General features: G+C 37.3%; 2 protein-coding genes across 2 annotated transcripts; one reads left to right on the plus strand and one right to left on the minus strand.

Moving 5' to 3' along the window:
• The first annotated feature begins 211 nt into the window (after positions 1-211).
• On the plus strand, positions 212-3,399 carry LOC140007862 (probable NAD(P)H dehydrogenase (quinone) FQR1-like 1). Its single transcript, XM_072051381.1, has 4 exons — positions 212-390; positions 1,905-1,998; positions 2,621-2,883; positions 2,971-3,399. Exons 1-4 carry the CDS (start codon positions 368-370, stop codon positions 3,200-3,202), a joined length of 612 nt encoding a protein of 203 aa, XP_071907482.1. The 5' UTR covers positions 212-367; the 3' UTR covers positions 3,203-3,399.
• Positions 3,400-7,202: 3,803 nt separating this feature from the next.
• Positions 7,203-10,450, minus strand: LOC113743586 (transcription factor bHLH123). Its single transcript, XM_027271636.2, has 7 exons — positions 9,708-10,450; positions 8,981-9,596; positions 8,750-8,863; positions 8,544-8,609; positions 8,310-8,375; positions 8,139-8,189; positions 7,203-7,843 (listed from the first exon to the last, which is right to left on the minus strand). Exons 1-7 carry the CDS (start codon positions 10,073-10,075, stop codon positions 7,694-7,696), a joined length of 1,431 nt encoding a protein of 476 aa, XP_027127437.1. The 5' UTR covers positions 10,076-10,450; the 3' UTR covers positions 7,203-7,693.
• Between the last annotated feature and the right edge of the window lie 3,346 nt (positions 10,451-13,796).

Raw genomic sequence — 13,796 nt, forward strand, 5'->3', positions numbered from 1 at the left:
TCACAAATATAATGTTTTTTCTGATTGCACACCCATTGGGTGTGCATTGAGCACTAGTGTTGATAATACCCATTCGTGCATTACCGATTTTGGCTAACAAACATGCCCTTATTAACGCAATCCCACATTCCAAACGCCATCGTTACCTGTAAGATTCCATTCACTAAATAAATGTATTTAGTTAGTTATTAGTCCACTAATCACTACTGGTGACCAATTTTCACTAAAGCGTATTGCCCCCGTTATAAATACGGGCCTTGGTTCATCCCTTCCTTCTCCTCTTTGGTCCTCTCTCTACCTCTCTCTCTATTCTACTCGAAACGATTTTCAACGCATTTGGGACCAAATTCTCCACAGCGTCGATTTCATGGCGACTAAGGTCTATATTGTGTGAGTATATTCAACTTCATTTTCTTTTGTCTCTGAGTTTGATTTAGTCGGATGGTTATATTACTGATAACGTCGATAAATAGATGCTCTTGGGAATCAATCGTGGTGCATTTCTTTTTGAATAGAAGGGTTTGGATTTCGATGACCTAATATGCAAAATATTTAGGGAGGTACAGTTTGTGAAACTCTAGAATTTTTAATTGTTTACTTGAGTTGTGCTATATGAAAATCATCAATGTTATGCGAAGTAATCTGTTTATAGTAATAACTAGTTTGTTGTAATTCTGGTAAGATTATGATTTTGTTGGAATTTCTGCAGAGGTTTTGGGGGAACGGAAGTGATAAAAATGCCGATGATCAGCTTCAGCATTTTCTATCATCGTATTTGTTTTATCCAGTTTTAAAATTCTAATTGTATTGAGCGTTCTATTTGATATTTCATCAATGAAGTATGGATAAATCAGGCAGGATTACAGATTCATGATTTTGATTTTGTACTTTTAATACCATGGACCTTGTTTTAAAGTAGCTTTTCTTAAGCAATAGATCAACGACGAGGAAGTGTTAGTGACATTGCAGAATTGTTTACAAAGATGATTCTTGTGGTAATCTTATGTCTACTTGATGCAGCAGATGAACTAAAAGTAATCTGATCTTTCTGATGATGTATATCTGCTTGATGCAACTACAGGGAATCTCTGATGAATGTTTGTGGCTTTTATGCTCTAGAAATCATGATCTTTTGATAGTTTAATCAGTGGACCTGTCTTTTTATTTCATCGAGCTATTGGTTATCTACGTGGAGTCCTTGTATTTGTTGCTCTGTTTGCAGAATATATGGTTATGCATATAGAATTGTTTTAAAGTATTTTTAGGAGATGCAATATGGTCTATAGCATTAATATAGAAGAAACAGGACGGTATTTGGTGACTTTGGTATCCTGCATGCTGGATACTTGACCGAGTACTTGATCATGTTTGAAGACATTAAAACATTCTTGTGATTCTGGTTTTAATCTTTGGGTCTCCTGCAATGTCTGCGCGCATTACGTTATCTGCTCTTCAAGTTTGTTTTTCTGCTAAGTCCTCATTTTAGTAGCACATAGCGTGGGATCATCCAGTGTAAGCTGAATTCTTGATGGAGCCTTGAGAAATTTGGTGAATCTCCTTTACAAACCGGAGAATGTATTATCATGCACCAACATGGCTAATGCTTAAGAGATGTTCACATTTTTCTCTTTTTTGTTTATCTCATTGTTTGTCGTCTTCTGCTGGGTGTTCCCGAGATGTGTGGTGATTTTGCATGTGTTTTGCTTGGAAAATTACTGTCTAAATCATTGATTTTTTTGGTGTTTTCCACTGTTGACCAGGTTAGGTAGTTTGATTTAATAATGAGTTGGCATGGGATAGTAGCATAAGAGAATTACACAGCAATTCCTTTTGCATAGCTCTTCTTTCTAGCTTACTAGTAGTTTGACTAGATTATTGGGTAATCTGCTTTCATTTCTCTGTAGGTACTATTCTATGTATGGACATGTGGAGAAATTAGCAGAAGCAATAAAGAAAGGGGCATCATCTGTTGAAGGAGTTGAAGCCAAAATGTGGCAGGTTGGTGATATTGTCGCATCATTTTTTTTTCACAGATCGGCAAAACACAAATTTCACCTGAGTCTATATAATGTGCTCCTGCAGTGTTGTTGATGAACTTTAGAGTCACTGCTTAGGTGTAACATGTTCATCTGTTATAGTTTTTTCAGTTATTAGTTGCATTGTGCTTGCTGTTCTTAACAACACATTGTCCTAGGTGCTCTGCTCTTATGATTTCCATGTTATTCTTCCTTGTCATGTGTTACACTCACGCATGCTTAAGTTTGAGCTTTTTTCATCTGGTAGAAAGTTTCTTCAATTTGTTAAAATTCTGTTGAGATATAGTTTTTTTGGTTGCATTGGTGTCTGGGGGTATCAATAGATGGTATGAAAAATCCTTGATGTTCTTCGGAACATGTTGGAGGATATGACTGAAATGATTAGCTATTGATTGGCATGGCCATCCAACTTGAGGAGTATCATCAATCTCCACAAGTACATTATTTGTAAAATTTTTAAACTTCTGCTCATTTATGTAAGAGATGTGTTGATTGCCTTCATTATAGTCCATTATCGCATCCAATTGTAGAAAGTTGCTTTTTCTCATTGGAGATATGTTACAAATTTAGTCTGTTTGGCACAGGTTGCTGAGACCTTGCCACAGGAGGTCCTTTCCAAAATGAGTGCGCCTCCAAAGAGTGATGTGCCTATTATATCACCTCATCAACTTTCTGAGGCTGATGGATTTGTTTTTGGCTTCCCGACAAGATTTGGAATGATGGCAGCTCAATTCAAAGCATTTCTTGATGCTACTGGAGGCCAATGGAGGACACAGCAGCTTGCTGGGAAGCCCGCTGGTATTTTCTACAGCACTGGGTCCCAAGGTGGTGGGCAGGAAACAACTCCGTAAGTTGCTCCTTGATGATCTTGTAGATTATTGGAAACTTTTCGAGGTAACTGATCTGTTTTTCTTTGCGTCTGAATTCCTCATAGATTGACTGCCATTACTCAGCTTGTTCACCATGGGATGATTTTTGTGCCTATTGGTTACACATTTGGAGCCGGCATGTTTGAAATGGAGCAAGTGAAAGGTGGCAGTCCATATGGTGCTGGAACCTTTGCTGGCGATGGTTCTAGACAGCCGTCTGAGCTTGAACTGGAGCAAGCTTTCCACCAGGGCAAGTATATTGCCACTATTGCCAAGAAATTGAAGGGAGCTGCCTGATTTCTACTTGAAACAGTTTGCCATTTTTAAAATTTTTTGGGTTCTAGAATATTATACCGTATTATTTTTCTGATTGCAAAAAGTCGTGCATGCTTTGGTGAGAAATCTATTGTATGTGGTTTGTAAGTACAGTTCTTTCTGTCAATGATTACCATCGCTCAAACTTGTGTCTATAAAAAAAAATGGTGTTGTATGTATGCGTGCGCATCCTTGCTCGTCTGGGGGGCATAATGGACTTCCTGAAGCCTAATGCTGTCTGTTTTCGCGGCGTTGTCTTCTGTTTAACCTTCTTGTTTGTTTTGTTTTGTTTCGTTTCGTTTTTGGGCTGGATGATTGGGGTGGCTGGGGGAGTTTTTGGGCCTCGCCAAGCCCGTTAATTGAGTGCCGCTGTTTTAGGCTTAGCACCCGAGCCTATGAGCTGTTCGACAACTGGGAGTAATTAATTGGTTCGAGTCATGTTAATTTCAGTTTATTTTAAACAAATATGAGAAGACTTGAATTATTTCATAGTTTCCTTTCAATTTATTTTTTCCCTGATAGAAGGATTTACAGATTCTAGGGGAACGGTTCTGAAATAGAATCTTCATGCGCAGACTGCGGGTTTATAAATAAGACATTTTAATCCACCTTTGGGCTGAAGCAATTCTAAACAACGTACGTTTTTGATTGTCTTATCGTCACCATAGAAATTTCCACAGCGCAATGATGATGACAAAGCTGATTATTAGTCGTTTTTGCACAAATATGTCGGTTGACAAAATATTAGCTCAAGTATTGCCTGTACTGTACAGACTTTGCTTTTTAATATATCGTGGTACCTACGAAGACAAATTCCTTTCAGTCATTTTGGTTTTGTCCAAATTTCTTCTGCAACTTGATTGGAAAGCAGGCAGAAAAGGCGGCTTATAATAACTCCTTCTTCTGGGCTAGACACGGTAATGTTTTGTGGTACGAAAATCCACCACTAAATCTCAAGTGCTGACGTGCTTTTTCTGTTCAACGAGGGAAAAAACAGCAGAAAGAGGACCGGCCGTTGTCTTTTTATGTTCTTATTATTATTATTTTCATTTTTTGTGCGTTTGACGCTTTTGCTGTTTGGTTTCTCTGCTTTTCTTTCTTCAGTTTTTCGGCTAATTCATTCTGGAAGTAAAGAAACTAAGAGAAGCACGACAAAACCACTGATTTAAACGTCCACGAGCCCTTGGATGTCGTAGCAACTAGTATTTCTTTTGTTATGACCATCATCATGTCTGTTACTTTAGCTTAATTCCCAGGTCTTTTCGTTCAATACTGAAGCACCAAAGATCTTGTATACATTTGCAATTTGCACCAAGCCACGCCTCCAAACCCAAATCTCGCATTGTTTCGGTCTTAGCCTCTTAGAAATAAAATAAAAGGAGGAGGACCAAAAAAAAGAAAAAACTTTTGGGGGGGGTCAAGGGAACACTTAATATGCGACTCGTCTCGTCTCGTTTCGTTTGTGATTATCCTTAATTTAAACCGATTTGCGCATAGCCACTCCAAAAACTCAAAATTGAAACGTCCCATCCCATAGGAAAGAAAGATTCCAAAGAAGTCTCTTGCATGCATAGTTCCTAAAAATTCAAATCCATTACGTTCTTATCCGTGCAATTTGCTAGAAAGTTGAGAATCACGTGTTGTTGAGCGGAATCTCCCAATTTTTATTAAAGAGGAAGGAAGACACACAGTTTTTTTCTGTACCACATTGTTGTCTTTCTCTTGACGATGAAACCAGGCAAGCAGGAGAATATAGGCTCCTCACTTTTCAAGTTTCCTTTTCCCTTTTCCATGATTTCTATTGTTCCTTTTGTGACTTGTCTTGTTTTGCCTTTGCTCTTATCCCCGTCAGGCTCTGTCAATCGAGGGAAAGAATGAATTCTAGGGTTTTGTACGACTTTGATGGTGCTAGAAAAATACCGCCGTAACAACTTGTTTCTGACGAAATCACATCTACGATTGACCAAATTAATTAATTATACACTGCACTTCCAGTCCACCCCATCAGTGCGCCTTTGTGTTGTGCCTGGATATATTAACAAAACCTAAACCTGTCCTGTCCTACGCTAAGATAATTGTAGTTCAGATCTCTATTCCACCAAGAGTTCGTGGCATAGTCGGTAGATGTCTTTAGCCCAACATTCTTCTTTACCAATATTAAATGTTTCACATTTTAAGTTTCTTTTCTTATCCTTTTTTTTTTTTTTTGAAAAAAATCAATTCTTCCTGTTGCTTTCTGCTTGCCTAACGCAATCCAGAACAACCGTGGTTTTCTTCTTCTTCTTCACCTCCTTGAAACGGGAAATGCTGAGATCAGGTTACAAAGTTGATGAAGATCCTGTAGTAGCATCAAGGGAATTCTATGCCTACCCATGAACCTCTCTCTATACATGCAGATAAAAGAAAAAGTCCAGAGGAATAACAACAAAATTACTACTGCTTGAGAATACCATTGAGGCATTATTCCAACCTACATACACATGATTGAACCAATCGATCTTCCGTCGCGCTAAAAATTGAGAAGTTGAGTATTAGCTACATTTCCAATTTAGTTTTGTGAGCCACCTTATAAATACAGCGCCAACCAACCTGGGAAGACTCTGAGAAAATCGCATATAATTTATTGGACCACGTGTGGTTTGAATCGTTATGGAGGAAGCAAACTAGATGGATGGATGGATGGATGGCTCCCTTCTCTGTAGGGAATCGATCGGTAAACTTGTAGTTGAAGACAGTCAGTCATATTGATTGTATTATTGTAACCTTATGACAGCCACATGACGCTCTTGACAAGAATAATTATGATAGGTGAATAAATGCCCGCTTCTTGTATTCATTTATGCTTCTAAGCAAAGCCATTCTTTGCTGTGGAAATACAAATTTTATTCCAAAGCACTCGATGACCAGCTAGCCAGAAGTGCCGATTGGATATGCTGCTTAATTATATCTCTCCTCATGAATTCTATGGCCCAAGAAACACAAATATACTAATATGGAAGGAGAGAAGAAAAGAGATTAAAAGAAAAAGAAGAAGAAGTCCTGGTAAAATAACCTGTCAAAGCCCCTCCCTATGTATGGAGCCCCTCAAACAATCACCCCCCCGGGATGAGCAGACGTACTTTTCGTTGTTTTATTGTACTACTGGTAACTACTAAGGCTAGTAGATCCTTCTTCTGTGCTGGAAGTTGACAAGAGGGTGCGAATAGGATTGAAACTTTACGATTTCAAAGATTTCAATATGCCCTTTTACCATTAAAGTGTCTGTCTCCTTATCTTTAGGCTGGATTCATTCTGGATTTTCCTGATTTTTTACTTGAAAGAGAGTGATGTTTTTCTCAGAATAAAACTTTATACAGATTTTTTTTCCCTGCTTTTTCAGAATCTATAATTCAAAACATCAATAAAAGCAAACGATATATTATACAAATGATTTTGGGAATTTCGGAAGAATCATATATTAATATAATCTGAAGACAAAATTTCTTTAGTAACACTTGACACGTATAAAAAAAAAGCTGCCTTAGGGGTCCAGCGATGGCAATATAAATTGGTTGGTAGACAGAAGCCGTGGCTTATTTGAGCCAGAAGCGTGAAGGTTGAGAAGATAGTCTTGGCTTTCTCTCCGCCTTCCAATGGAAGCAGTTTTATGTGACCACTCGATTCAAAGCACAAGAGCTGGTTTTATAGCTCTCGCAGTACCTACATCCCTCCCTTTCTCTCATTCAGGAGCATAAATTATGTAAGCTAAGAAAAGGAAAGAAGAAAAATATACCCCGAAAGGAGGAAGTATGGGCCACCCTCTGACTTCCACTAACATATTCCAAACACATAAACAAATCAAAAGTGAAGATTTCCAATCAAACTGATCTCCCCACACTCGTTCACTCCTATTCTGGAATTCAATTATTCCATCATTACCTCTCTCTTCTTCTCTCTTTCTTATAAAAATCAAAGGTAGTGCCAGCTCCATGCGCAGAAGAAATGTAACAACAAAAGCTCCTTTAGTCTTCCCCCGAATTATATTCATCTACAACATACAACAAATTTTGCTCTAAACTAATCTATATATGCTTATAAATTTCCTAAAACAATCAGCACCATTTGTCATTCCCTAACCAACCTTTAATCATAATTCTTCAATTATTACATGACTATATTCTACTACACTGGTCCCTAAGATCGTCCAAAGTTGCATCATTTTGCCTGTAGCTGGGCCAGCAACTGTTTGTCCTCTAAAGGGTCGAATCATTTTCTTTCTTTTTCATCATCTAATATCTCTCTCTCTCTCTTTTTCCCCCCCCTTGTTTCCATCAGTTCGTCTTCCTGGATTAGCAGCACATTCACATAGCTAGCTCCAGTTTTGCTATCCTATCATCCCCCAGCTTGGCTAGGGTTTGATAAGATCTTGTTGACAAATACACATGTTTTGCTCCTTCCCCCGATATGAATAGTTGCCTCATTGGATTTGCCTCCTCATCTGAATGTTCCCCCAAATGTAGGGGTCCAATAATCAACCGCAGTCTCATGGGTGACAGGGAAGGTGCTAGAAACTGGCACTAGACATAGTCCCCGACTTCTAAGGTCTTGCTTAGGTCCCTCTGGATCCTTGGATTTGTCCGGATTCTGCATAACATAAAAATGTTTCAAGTTTACTTATGAATCCAGGATTTTGAACCTTGTGCTGCAGTAGCCTCCTTATTAAGCTGGAGAGGTGTGGGAAGAAAGAAGCCAAAAAGGAAGACAACAAAACGAGAAATAGACACCCTTAACTACTCAACTACCAGGGCATTCGACTCTTAACTGTCAAGATATTTAATGCTTAGGCCATTGTTGTCATTGAATAATAAGGTCAAGATGATCAAATGAGTCACACACTTATTACCTAGCATGAGAATGAAACAAACAGTTATTTTCTTACCTGTTGATGCTGCATGGGAGCTCCGCTTTTCATGTATGGAGTGCTTAGGACCTGATTTTTAACATCAAACAAAACATGTATCAGAGATGATTACACTTTTCGATGTTCCACTATTGCTACACTATAGCATAATCATTTTCAAGTACTGATGAAAAGATTGTATGAACTTACATTAACCTGGTCATGGAGAAACTTAATGTACTCAATGGCTTCAGATAGAACAGAAGCTGTATCAGTCTGGAACACACGGGAACGAAAGAAAAATTCAAAAAGAAATATGGATTGATATCACCGAAAGTAGATTTTATGAAATAGCAAGAAAGTAATCTCTCTAACAAGCAACAATAGCATTCCAGCAAGCAATGTATGCATTTCTTTGAAAGTAGGAACATTTTAGAAGCTTACCTTTCCAAAAGGTGAAACTAATTGTTGGAGGGCAGTGATTCTGTCTCCCATCTTCTCTTTCCTCACCTGATAGATTTTTTTTTTTTTAAAAAAAAAAAAAGAAAAAGTAACCAACATGTTCTTATCTACGGCTGAGAAAAAACAGAAGGAAACTGAATTCTTTTTAAGCATCATAAACTTATACAATATCTACGATTTCTTCACACCTTAAAAGCTGGCATGGGCGCTGGTGTCTCGTTCCGGGGTCTTTTGTTGGATGGTGCACTACTGCTACTACTACTTTTCTTTGCCACGGGCAAATCTCGAACTTCGGACGCATTCTATGCAGACAATGAGCACCCGAAAAATTAAGTAAAAAAACTTCAAGATTATAAATCCCTAGGCATAAGATTACATATGATCATGAAATTGAGTACTAGTATATATGCAGTAATTACCTTGGACTTTTCTTCAAAGTTCGGCATAGGAAGTTGTGTTTGCAGTGGTGGGAACAAGCTTGATCTGACATCACTCATTCCGGTTGAGGATGCATTCCAGAATGGAGTGTTGTTGGAGAAATGCAACTGACCATGAGGAGGCTGCTGTTTGGGTGGCGAATTTCTGAGAAATTGGGGGAATTTAGACCAAGAATTAGAAGGCATCAACTGATTACTTGTACTCTCCATCCCATAGCTCGTGGGATATGAATAATTCATCGATTGTTGCTGCTGCTGATGATGATGATCGGGTACTAATAGTCCTTGTAAAATACTATTTGGACTAGCAGCATAAGAAGCTGATTCCACCTGAAAATTCGGGCTTAAACCTTGGCATGTTATGGTGCTGTTACTACTGCTCATATTTGAACTAAACTGCGGTTGATCCAACGAAAGTCCCCTCTGATTCATCGGCTTGAATTCGGTGATGACCGAGGAATCATCAGGGCTCCCGGCATATAATTTGTGCCTCCACTGATGATCTTGAGAAGATGTTACTCCAGATTCTTGTTGAAAATTCGTGCTTGCGTCTTCTTGAAGCATAGAACGAAAACTGCTCTGAGCTTTTTCACCTCGACTTCAAAAAAGAAAGAATATTGCCCAAATTAATACTGACAACTTCATTTTCTTGCATGCTTCATGCACCAAACCAAAAAAGATTAGTAAAAGATAAAGCAAGAGAGCTTACAAGAGGGCAGCTTGGTTCCAATCCATGGCCTGAGATGAGAGAGCTAAGCCCATGATTTGTAAATTGGGGTCCGGTAACATGGAGCCTTCACCGCTGCCACCTGCTGAAGAAGATTCGTGGGCTTGCAGCTTTTGGGAGGAATGATCTACGGCAGGTGGGAATAGCATGGAGCCACCCGACATCGACACGGAAGAATCCATAGAAGACCTTGCCGCCACTATTTCTGTCGGCCACCCGAAGCTCCCCATATTAATGCTGCTATTCACTGAAGTTGATGCTGCTGCTGTTGATCCCCTGTCAAATCTGGTTCTTGATGATGTTGAGGAGTCCCACCAGCTGCCGCTCCCTACCTGAAATTCATCTGCCATGGCCTCGAAACTAAGCTACGAAATAAAAAAAAAAAAGCTACCTAGCTCAAAAGCTTTGATCTTTCTTTTTCTTTCGCTCAAAATTTGATCAGCTACATGTGCAGTGTATCCATACTTGTATGTATATATATATATTTAACTGGGAACGCTATATAGCTTTCTGATAAGCTTTCTCCTGCTCTTGTTCTTGAGGGTGTTGATTTGTGAGATGAGCTTTGGTTTTTTTGAAAATGAAATCGGTTCGCTGCATCTCAGTATTTATATTGACGATCGTCGGGTTATAAGAAGCTGGCTAGGCATTTGAATGTTGGAGTTGAAAGAAATGGCCAGATGAACTTGGTTGACTTTTCAGGGGGTGATTAGACTATTGAAAGGCCCTTGTTTAATCAAATTCCGTGCTTAGCCAATTACATGAATCAAACATTCTACTACTATTGAGTATTTTCTTTCTTAATAATAGTAAATTAATCCAATACTGGAATAAATGCTTCTCTCTCATTTTATCTTACTCGCAAGTAAAGGCATACCGGATTTCGATTATTTTTGAGTGTTAATCTAACTTTGTTATATTTGTTCCAGTAATTTCCATCGTTGAAAAAAAAAAAAAAGTAAAGGCGTAGCGGAGTTTAGTACTAACTTTTTCAGTTAAGTAAAGCTTTATAGCGTACTGTATGAGCTGGGTTTGTCCATCAAATTGCTTTAAAAGCTAAACCAGGCCCAAAGTACTTTCTAAAACCCTGTCCAGTCAATGTACCATTGACGATACAGGACAAAAAGTTACACCTCATATCCAACCAATAATTCTACCGTCTCGTCAAAAAAAAAAAAAAATATATATATATATATATATATATATCCAACCAATATTGTAGGTGTATGTTTTCTGTATCGGTTGCCTGTATTTTGCCAATGGATAATATTTAAAAAATTTAGATGCTTTAAGTGACGTATGTTTGCATCAACATAAATCAAAGATGAAAAAGCAAAAATTGTGAACAAATTATAACATGCTTCTTGAATGGGTTTCTAAAAATATTTTCTTGAATTTTAGAGTGAAGCTTAGCATGAAAAGTAAAGGACAATACATCCCACCAACCCCTCCTCCCCCTTCCCCCCAAAAAAACAGGGAGAAAAGTCCTTACCGAGACAAGAGTTTCATGAATTATGTGTAAATATGGTCATGACTCTAAAACCATCAGTTCCGGTTTAAAAATCAATGGTTCCGATAAGTGAAATATGAATTGTCCCTGACAGAGATGGTTCCAATCCGATTTCAATTTTGATTTTATTTCAATTATGGTTTTGATTTCTTTTAGTTAAGGTTTCGGTTCTTTTAGTTATGATTAAACACTTGTTGTTATAAAATTGATTCTAAGAAAACACGACAATAAATATTGAAAAAAATACTTCATTATTGATTATATTGAATTGGTTTTGGATTTATATTAGTTATGGAGTATAGACTTATGAATGAGATAGGACAATGAGTTGTTAGGCTATGATTGTGGCGGCCGGTATTGGGTGTTAACTATTGAAATTGAATTTTAAATTGACTAAATATGTTTAGATAACAAGTATTTTTTTTTTCGGATAGTTTGAATCGATCCTAAATTTTGATTCCGGTTCAAATTTTTAGTGAACATGAATCTAAACTTTTAGTCATAGTTCTAGCTCTACTTCTGGTTTCAATTTCTAAAATTGAGTTTCAGTTCCGATTCAACAAACTGTCGATCCGATTTGCAATTCAAAGCTGAAACTGTGGCCACTCCTAAGTATATGTTTATATCTCAATCTGCTACTTGAGTTCTGTCGATGGGCAGCAGATCGCCGTGCCTCGTTCTGCCAAAGAATCGATATTGGAAGAAGAAGCTACTTTTTCATTAACAAAACAAAAACACGAAAAACAAGGAAAAAGATTTTGAGTTACTTTTTTACAAGATTCCACTGGCGAAACAAAGAACGATATAGCTTTTCTGATTCAGAAAATGGAAAATCCTCCCTTTCGCCTAAGGGTGCAAGCTCGCGAGCCGCTCGATTCGAGCTCGAGCTGGTCGAGTCAAAATCGAGCTCGAGCTCGAGTTCAAAACATTAAACTCGTTAACTCGCGAACTCGAATATATATATATATATATATATATATATATATATATATATATATATATTTTTATTTTAATAGTAAAATTACATAAATATCCTTAATATGTTATTATTTATTAAGAAAAAATATTATTTTATTTATTTTTTAAATAAATTAATTATTTTTATTTTTTTTGAAGCCGAGCTCGAGCTCGAGTTTAAAAATTGCTAGCTCGTCGAGTTCGAACTCGAGTTCGAATTCGATGAAATTAAGTCAAAACTCGACTCGATAAGGCCAAAACTCGGCTCGATTCGACTCGTTTGCAGCCCTACTTTCGCCCTATAGTGCTAGTAGTCAATGTCAAAGGAATTTGGACGTAAGATTCGTTACATAAAAATCCATTATCAAATATCGTAAATAAGGGAGCTCCTGAAGAAGGTTGACAATGAGCACTTGTGCATCAAAGCTAAAACTGGAAGTGTCAATTTTGTCATTGATTGGTGCAACTTGTGAAAGCCACCCCTATTTGTTAGGAGGACCACAGTTCCATTACTAAACACCGGCATGTGTAAATCGCCAAATTTCTTAACAATCTTTAGTTTGGTAGGTAAATCTCGTTGTCTTTCCATAGCGGTTGTACTCTTTTTTTTTTTTTTTTGCAATTATCCCAAAAAAAACGAGTGACAAAGTTAATGATTGTTGGTGACATGACCATGGAAATGGGAAATGAATGACCGAATGACGACGTTTATGAATTTTGGAGTAGGGCTCTTTCATTTACTCTGTCCAAACTTATCAAGTGCTATTATCACCCAGTTTAAGGCGTAATAAGCAGCCGGAAGCCAGACACTGGCTCATGCGCCAACCTGATGATTCCAGTAACTAAAAATGAAAAAGAAAAAGTATTATGCTATCATGATGTCAGCATAATTGCAGTTGGCGAGAATTTTAAGGAAAACGAAAGGGTGATGATATGGATTTTCGATCTCCATTACTACTTGATAACATGCCCTCACATCATCAATATATATATATATATATATATATATATACATACGCCCGGCAGAAATTTCTTTTTTTTCTTTTTTTTTTGGGACACCTAGCTAGAAGAAATTACACTTGAGTAGTCTTCCGAAATTTGCCATAATTAATTGTTAAGGTTTGTTCACCTTATTTATTTTTGGTCATGTGTTGTGTGTTCATAATTTTGATGATCTTCACTAGTTATAACAATATCATGAGGGGTGCAATCCATGTCTCCAATCTCATGTAACTTTAAAAACCAGAAGAAAGCTATATATGTACAGCATCTCAAATCTCATGGTGGATATGTACTGTAATTTTAATTTGTTTCTAATTAGAATGCAGCTTGTACACCTTAAATTTCAAAATAATGACAGTAGTATTTGGTTTCTATATATAATAGTACAGTAATTGGAACTGTTAATAATTGCATGCAGCAACTGTTATTTATTTTCTTCTTTTTTTTTTCCATAAGCTTTGAGTAAATGACATTTGACAAGCCACCAAACTTTAGAAACCTTTTTATACTCCATTGGCATTGGAATTCATTTTTCCCGAAAGTAGAAATTCATTTCCCTTACCCTGCTGGTTGCATATGATGATTAATTAATATCAAACATC

This window comes from Coffea arabica, chromosome 5c, assembly GCF_036785885.1.
Source record: "Coffea arabica cultivar ET-39 chromosome 5c, Coffea Arabica ET-39 HiFi, whole genome shotgun sequence".
Lineage (NCBI taxonomy): Eukaryota > Viridiplantae > Streptophyta > Magnoliopsida > Gentianales > Rubiaceae > Coffea > Coffea arabica.

What these genes read in the sequence shown, in the direction of transcription:
- LOC140007862 (XM_072051381.1), top strand. Translation starts at nt 368, where the DNA reads ATGGCGACTAAGGTCTATATTGT. An exon ending in GCGACTAAGGTCTATATTGT is followed by an intron (nt 391 to 1,904) that starts GTGAGTATATTC and finishes ATTTCTCTGTAG; the next exon opens with GTACTATTCTATGTATGGAC. An exon ending in TTGAAGCCAAAATGTGGCAG is followed by an intron (nt 1,999 to 2,620) that starts GTTGGTGATATT and finishes TGTTTGGCACAG; the next exon opens with GTTGCTGAGACCTTGCCACA.
- LOC113743586 (XM_027271636.2), bottom strand. Translation starts at nt 10,075, where the DNA reads ATGGCAGATGAATTTCAGGTAGGGAGCGGCAGCTGGTGGGACTCCTCA. An exon ending in CGCCCATGCCAGCTTTTAAG is followed by an intron (nt 8,610 to 8,749) that starts GTGTGAAGAAAT and finishes AAAATCTATCAG; the next exon opens with GTGAGGAAAGAGAAGATGGG. An exon ending in CTCCCATGCAGCATCAACAG is followed by an intron (nt 7,844 to 8,138) that starts GTAAGAAAATAA and finishes TATGTTATGCAG; the next exon opens with AATCCGGACAAATCCAAGGA.